This window comes from Notolepis coatsorum (assembly GCF_963971535.1).
Source record: "Notolepis coatsorum genome assembly, chromosome: 12".
Classification (NCBI taxonomy): domain Eukaryota; kingdom Metazoa; phylum Chordata; class Actinopteri; order Aulopiformes; family Paralepididae; genus Notolepis; species Notolepis coatsorum.
In genome coordinates, this window is record NC_140176.1 from 69630882 (window position 1) to 69639531 (window position 8650).

An 8650-nucleotide genomic window follows, 5' to 3' on the forward strand; every position below is an offset into this window, starting at 1 on the left:
AATCAAATGATTGAATAGAGGTCTTGCACAGAATGTTTGTGTACAGTAGTTCTCTGTCTTCCAACATGGCTGATTGTAACATACTGTCGCTCTGTTGTTTTGTATTTGGCAATAGAAGAGACGCCAGTTGCTATGTGCAAAACAATGGTTGCTATGCATTGATATATGATAAATGTGTCAACAAACACACAATAATTTGGTGTCTTATTACTGGATCTTGTAAACAAGTCACAGTAGAACAGTAATGTCCAGTGTTTTTTGAAAGTGGTGCTGGAAGCAAGAGAACTAGACAAACATCCCATGCAAGGCCACTATTGTGACATTCTTCCTACAGTATGTGCAAACACCAAGAGATATGAAAGGATCGGATATTGGGAGGGGGTGGGGGTGGGGTGGGGTGGGGTTTGGGCGGGTTGGCCAAGAAGGCAGGATAAAGCTACAATCACCTTTGTTTCAATTTATTCTGGCTCAGGCTAGAATACCACACCATTCAAATAGTGAACAATAGCTGCACATTCTAGTCTTGACAATTTATGGAACCAATGTTTCATCTCCCAGCCGTCATCATCCTGTATCTGTTCACCCTGATGAAGGCTGGCGGCTGAAACATTGCTGTTCTATTTTTGGTAAACGACTTCAATTGATCTGAAACCCTGCCCTGTTTTTTTTTATCCTCCAATCACGACTGTTGCTCTCCTCCGAGGACAATAGCTGTGATAGGAGGCTCAAGAAAAGAGGGTGTGGTTCGTGATAGGTCCATTGTTTCGCGATCTACACAGTGGCGATCTCTTATCTTACATTCAGCCCCGCCTCCTCCCAGTGGTAGGCGTTGTATTGGCTGATCATGCACTGGGTCTTACATTCAGCCCCGCCTCCTCCCAGTGGTAGGAGTTGTATTGGTTGATCATGCACTGGGTCTTACATTCAGCCCCGCCTCCTCCCAGTGGTAGGCGTTGTATTGGTTGATCATGCACTGGGTCTTACATTCAGCCCCGCCTCCTCCCAGTGGTAGGCGTTGTATTGGTTGATCATGCACTGGGTCTTCTCAGTGAAGGCTGTGATGGACGAGTTGCTCCACCACTGGTCCAAGTTCCCATTCTTATCGTACTTGCGTCCTGCACACACAAACATCCAAACACACCGTGGAGCTAAGCACTCGACTAAAATGTGAATACTGGCACTACATTTTATGATTAATTTCATGAAGGAAATTCTGGCTTACCGTTATTGTCAAAGCCATGTGTCAACTCGTGTCCAACAATCACCCCAATGGCACCATAACTTAAAGACCTGGAAAAATATCATCAAGATAATTAGGTGTTGAGTTTATGTGATATGATTGCATGTAACTGCTTAACTGTTCCACAAGAGGGCGCTATAGGCGCAAGGAGACGTAGCTATTGTAGCTGATGTCAGGTAAGAGGGTATTTAAGGGATTGTTCCCTCCCCCTCGATCTCTTCCTCCATCGCCTCTCACAGAGAGAAGGTCTCATGGTGCATAAGCTATGTGAAATAATAAACCACGCCGATTAAAGGCTAAAGAAGGACCTTGTCGTCATGAACCCATTATTGTTGCTTCCCAGGTGACTCTGTCAACATTAGGGTTCACAAAATAAAGAAGCTAAAACTAAAACTAGGATTCTATTTTTGAAAAACAAGGGCTGTTTTTCTATTGAATCTAGTAAGAGATTGGTTGCTTGTAGGTTTTTACCTTTGCTAGATTATGGAGATCTGCTTCATATGAATGCATCTGCCCAGTGTTTACGTATGTTAGAAACTGTCTATCATAGTGCACTGATGTTTGTGACTGACTCTCACACATCACTGTACCTTGTACACCAAGGCTAATTGGCCCTCTGTGTAACTGAGGGGTACAATTCCCTGACTGTATTGATAAGTATGGTATCATTAAACCACTACTGAGTTATGTACATTACTACTGGCCATACAGTACACAGGTATATGTGATGAACACCCACACAATAACACGGCTTAACAAGAAAGTACTGTTTGTAATATTTATTAGAAGAGCACCAAGATTATCTTACATTTATTAAGAATTAGAGTTGCGCTTGTAAGGCGAAGAATGTGCATGAATAGGTCAAGAGCGTAAGTCATGAGCATATTACGAAGGGGATAATTAATACCACCTGTAGCATAAGAATTATATAAGGTACACTCGTAGGTCAGCTGGAGATACTAAGGGGGTTCCCTCCAGTTGTAAGCCAGCAGGGGAGAGGAATGTTCGGGAGCAAAAGTCTGGATCAACGAGGAATCAATAAGCTCCAGCTACGGGAGGCGGTACATATACTCCCCTCGATCGGTAGACAAAAGCAGCAGCTATAATCCAAGTATGCGGGACAGCATGGATGAAAGCCAGCCAGCCTCTTCCTAGAGACGGGCTCGAGTGATGCTCCTCACGGGTAAATCCCACACAGCAGTGGGGTAGACGGTTCTCTGCTCCAGCAGCCACGGTACCAAAGCAATAATAATCCAGCCGGAAAAGGCTCTGCATTCACCGGTGTAGATTCTCCTGTGCACGGTACTTCACATTAACTAGGTCGAACTTGACGTTATTTCACTAAGCTCTGACACTTTTACTATCCTATTCGCACGCGGTTCTAAGTGCTCTATTTAGACGCAAGGTTGCTCACTTCACTTGGTCGTTGACTCGTGATGAAGGCTTTTCTAGTAAGGAACGAACGATACGTTGAACGAACGTTTTAGGATAAGACAAGACTACTGCTGTATCCACCTGCGACGTATTTATACGTAAGGTGAATAATCTAGTGCCAACCTCAGTTCTGTCTCGTATTACTGCGCAAACCTGGGCATGTTGAGACAAGCCTTGGCGGTGGCTTTGAACTAGACATTGGGGGGTATGGCCGTGGCGCCTAGGGGGTCGCTGTCCAATAGGAGAACGAATATTATGGTCTGGCTTGTACCTAGGTAAAGGGATATTCCGTGTATATGTACAAAGAATATACAAGGGATATCAGACGATATACAAATATTATACATGGGATCTCAAGCAATAAATATATATATTCGGTTTAATCTGACCCTTTGTAACACTCTGTGTCTATGTGGAGGTGTAACAAGTGGAATATATGCCTTGCGTTTATAATTACACCATATCTCTACACTCCACACACTACACTTACATACATGTCCACTTTGTTCAGGATGCTACTTGTTGGGCATGGGGACAGGGTCATAGTGTAGGGGAGTGGACATTTCTGATTACATTAATTATAAATTAATGTAATGAATTGTTGTTTTGGTTTATGCAGTGTTTTATGATATTTTCCTGCAATTCTAATGATTGTACATCAACAATCTATATTTTGGTATCGTCCACATTCTCAAAGCCGCTGCTCTAGCAACCGTTCCCCCTCTCTTGTCATGTTCACGAGACAGAAAGGTACGCATCTCTGAGCTTGTGCCCTTTTACCATGTATCTTATTCGTACATTGTTTGTAAATATGTTTATGTCATTACTGGTTGATTCAATCTAATGTGTACCATCAATATATTTTGAGATAGCCATCATTGGCTAGCTAGCTATTTCGCTGGCTAACATAGCTGCTGGCTAGCTGTTCCACTAGCTAACATAGCTGATGGCCAGTATTAATTTTGTCAGCTATTTAGAATTTTAGTTTTAGTCATGTGTCAAATGCTCTTTTTCGTTTTCATCATATTTAGTCACCTTCATCTATTTTTTGTTTAGTCAAGTTTTAGTCAACTACAGGTCTGAGCATTTTAGTCTTAGTCTCAAGTTTCAAGTTCAAGTTTCTTTATTAGTTGTCATACAGAAATACAGAATACTTTAGCATGAAATGCTTCTTTCTGTTTAGCTCCTGAGAGTGTGCTAGATAAAATAAAATATAGTATAAAATAAGTATAATATAAGTATAAAATAGAAAGTCAAGTACGTAAACAAGTGTAAACAAACCAAAAAAATTTCCAATACACATATATACAGTATATGTACAGTATATACAATGCAGAAGGTAACTGAGTTGCAGCAATATACAGTACATTGTAGAAATGGTGAGGTATAGCTTAGCTTGTGGTGCCACCTTGTGGTGGTGAGGTGCAATGAGGTTCAATGAGGTATGAGATTGATGTGCAAATCTCCTTACCAATAAATATAAAGTGTGTTAGTGTCTAAAGTGGGTAAAGTGGGTGCTACAGTGTGTTGTTTATTTAAAGTGAGTGTGTGCGTGTGGATGTGTGTGCTGTGGGTGTATTTGATGGTTTGTTCATTGAGCATCCTGATGACCTGGGGATAGAATCTCCTTCTGAGTCTCTCTGTGCTTGCCATGAGACTCCGGTATCGCTTGCCTGACCGCAGCAGTTCAAAGAGGCAGTTGTTTGGGTGGCTGGGGTCTTTGATTATTCTCTTAGCCTTACCCATGCAGCGCTTGTTGTAAATGTCTTGGAGAGTGGGAAGCCCCCCTCCAATTGTGTGTTCGGCTGAACGGGCCACTCTCTGTAGTCTGCTACGGTCTTGTGCAGTGCTATTCCCAAACCAGGAGGTGACATTACCAGTCAGGATGCTCTCTATTGTGCATGAGTAGAAGTTCTTGAGGATCTTCTGACTCACTTGGAACTTCCTTAGGCGCCTAAGGAAGTAGAGGCGCTGTCGTGCCTTCCTGAGTTTCGTAAAAGTCAGTCAAAGCTTAACATAAGCACGAGCAGTGAACTCCAAGCCCACGTGACTGAACTCAAACTAGAAAGAAACAGACTAAGAAATGATCAAGAAGAAACTCCATGATCAAAACAGCAAAGAAAAAATTCATCAATGACAAAACCGAGGAAAACAAAAACAAACCGCGTGAACTTTGGAAATTACTCAATAACCAACTAGGCTGCAGTAAAAAACTCAAAACCAGATTCTCAAACATAAACATAAAGACGGACAACACGCTCATCACAGAAAAGCTGGATGTAGCCAATTACTTAAATAGTTTCTTCACAAACATAGCCACAACACTGGTAAACAAACTACCCTCCCACTCAGGGCATTATGGGGTAGAACACATAGTAGCATACTACAAGAACCTAGGGGTCCACAAAGACGACTTCAAACTGGAAATGGTAACAACAGATGAGGTACTCAAAAAACTGAGCGCCCTCCAACCCAACAAGGCCACTGGCCATGACAACATCCCCTCCAAATTCCTCAGAGACTCAGCAGCCGCCATCACCCCAGTCATCACACACATAATAAACCTCTCCATAAAACAGGGACACGTCCCCAAGGACTTCAAAATTGCGAGAGTGACCCCTCTGCACAAAAAAGGCAGTAAATTAGACCCAGGCAACTACCGCCCTGTTTCTATCCTTACCTCCATCTCGAAAGTCATGGAAAAAATTGTATACGAACAGGTCGAAAAATACCTTGCGGAAAAAAATCTAATCTACGAATTCCAATCTGGCTTCAGAACATCCCACTCCACTGACACATGCCTTCTCTATTTAAACGACCACATCAAACAAGAGGTGGACGCGGGCAAATACTGCGGCATGGTCATGCTGGACCTACAAAAGGCCTTCGACACTGTCAATCACACCATTCTGATTGACAAGCTAAAAGCAATTGGTTTTGATAGTCTATCAGTGAGCTGGATGCAATCCTACCTGGAGGGGAGAGAGCAGATGGTGGAGGTAAACGGTACCCTATCCCCCCCCCTCACAGTAAACTGTGGTGTTCCACAAGGAAGCATACTAGGTCCGCTACTGTTCCTAATTTATGCAAATGACATGTCGTCAGCTTGTGACTGCAACTTGTTCCTGTTTGCGGACGACTCAGCCCTGCTGGTCTCTGACAAGAACAAGTTACAGGTTGAAAAAACCCTCAGCTCAGAACTAGGCAAAATCTGCATATGGCTCGCTGATAACAAACTATCATTACACATGGGCAAAACAGAGTCCATTCTCTTCGGTTCAAATAACAAACTCAGCAAGACCGACGGCTTCTCAGTTACAGTGGGTGACAATATTGTCACAAGGAAAGAAGATATTACCTACCTGGGTTCCATCCTAGAGGCAAATCTTTCCTGTGACAAAATGGCATCCAATGTAATAAAAAAAGTCAACCAACGAACTCGATTCTTGTACCGGATCTCCTCACTGGTAAACAAGAATACCCTGAAGACTCTAGCAGGAGCACTCATTCAAGGGTACTACGACTATGCTTGCACCTCATGGTACCAAAGCACCTCAAAGGCGCTAAAAACAAAATTACAAACATCTCAAAACAAACTGGTCAGACTACTGCTTGACCTTACTCCTAGAACCCACCTCACCCCTGCCCACTTTGACAACCTAGGATGGCTTAGAGTAGACGACAGAGTACAGCAACTTGCAATGGGCCTGGTCTACAAGATACACTACACGACCAAGGTACCCATGTACATGTCAAAATACTTCCCAAAGGTCAGTGAATACCACGATCACAACACCAGAGGGAGCTCCACAAATCATGTTAAACCCAGATTCGGCTCAAACAAGGGACTAAACACGTTTCGCAATTATGCCACATCAATGTGGAACGCCCTACCCAAAGCTGTAAAGGAATGTGAATCACTACCCACTTTCAAAAACACTCTCAAAAAACACCTAAGGGAGACTGCAACCCGAAACTGGCCCCTGTAAATGTCCGAACACAACCCCCTCCAATGTACAGTAAATTACCAAGTATGGTCTTGTCAATAATCCAATGTACAGTGTTGTTTGTACAGTTGTACAGTGTCCCCCACCCACCCCTCCTACCCAACCCCCCCCCCCTACCCAACCCCCCCCCCCCACTCCTAACGAACCCCCCCCCCCCCCCCCCCACTCCTAACCAACCCCCCCCCCCCCCCCCCCCCCCCCCACCCACCCAACCACCTCCAATGTACAGTCCCCCCCCACCCCCACCTACCCAATCCAATGTACAGTTTCCACGCCTAATGTATATACTCTTTTCTTTCTGGACTCTTTTTGTATCACAAACAGTACTGTAATTGCAAATCTGGTATGTCATAAATGTATAGATGGAGCAGTACTGTCTATCTGTATGTCATGTATGTCATATATGTTACGATGAATTGAAAATGGGGGACCCTGATGTAAACAAGACGAAAGTCTTTCTCTGGTCTGCATCCCCTTAACAATTGTATGTATTGAGCTGTACTGTACCCATTCTGCAATCTGTTAATAAAGTTTTCATTCATTCATTCATTCATAACACTGTCAATGTGTGTGGTCCATGTCAAGTCCTCGGATATGTGGACTCTGAGGTACTTAAAACTGTTCACTCTCTCAACCGGTGCCCCGTCGATGCTGAGGGGGCTGTAGTCCCTGACCCCCGATCTTCTAAAGTCCACAATCATCTCTTTTGTTTTGCTGACGTTCAGGGAGAGGCTGTTCTCTTGACACCATCCCGCTAGAACCTTTACCTCTTCCAGGTAGGCCCTCTCGTTGTTTGCAGAGATCAGGCCCACCACTACTGTGTAGTCAGCAAATTTGATGATTGTGTTGTTGTTCCGCTGTGCCACACAGTCATGTGTGTACAGGGAGTAGAGGAGGGGGCTCAGAACACAGCCCTGGGGGGCCCCTATGTTGAGAGTGATGGATGAGGAGGTGCAGTTGCCTGCTCTCACCACCTGGGGTCTGCCCGTCAGGAAGTCCAAGACCCACTGGCAGAGGTCATAGTTCAAGCCCAGGTCCCGGAGCTTGGCTATGAGTTTGGAGGGGACTATGGTATTGAATGCTGAGCTGTAGTCGATGAATAGTATTCTCACATAGTTCCCCTGCCTCTTGTCCAGGTGTGATGCTGCTGTGTGCAGCACATGGGCTATGGCGTCCTCCGTGGACCTGTTGGGGCGATATGCAAATTGCAGGGGGTCCAGGTTGATGGGGAGGGAGGAACAGATGTAGCCCTTCACTAGCTTCTCAAAGCACTTCATGGCTATGGAGGTGAGAGCTACAGGGCGGTAGTCGTTGAGGCAAGCAGGCTTGGATTTTTTGGGTACAGGGATAATGGTGGACTTCTTCAGACAGGTGGGGATGACAGCCTGTTCTAAGGACAGGTTAAATATGTCAGTGAATACCGGGGCCAGTTGGTCGGCACAGACTTTTATGACGCGGCCGGGGATACCGTCCGGTCATGCTGCCTTCCTGATATTCACTTTCTTAAAGGTCCTCCTCACCTCATGTTCTGTTATCCTGAACACTGAGGGTTAGATCCACAAAGAATGGATTGCACGGAGCAAGTTTTATTAATTGAAAATGGGGGACCCTGATGTAAACAAGACGAAAGTCTTTCTCTGGTCTGCATCCCCTTAACAATTGTGTGTATTGAGCCGTACTGTATTGTACCCATTCTGCAATCTGTTAATAAAATGTTCATTCAATCAATCACCGTGCAGATTGATTCATTGAATCAATCTGAGACTTATGTATTTAATGTGTTCTATGTTATTATTGATGCTGATGTTATTAGGTGGAGTTGCAGGGCACGTGCCTGTGACAGGTCCATTGTTGTGTTGTGGAGTGGAAAGAGGAAGAAAACTGTTATGTTGATGATCAGATATCAATTCTCCCATGATTTTATTTGACTATAGTTTGAAAGTATATTCCTCGGTTACATTGCTGGCAG

At 44.2% G+C, this 8650-nt stretch overlaps 1 protein-coding gene across 1 annotated transcript in view; it reads right to left on the reverse strand.

Annotated features, from left to right (window-relative positions):
* The window catches only part of phex (phosphate regulating endopeptidase homolog, X-linked), a 45859-nt gene that overhangs the window by 4311 nt on the left and 32898 nt on the right, over window positions 1–8650 (reverse strand). Inside the window, 2 exon segments of the mRNA XM_084325864.1 lie at window positions 985–1115; window positions 1223–1290. Of these exon segments, the coding sequence (XP_084181990.1) occupies window positions 985–1115; window positions 1223–1290 (199 nt within the window).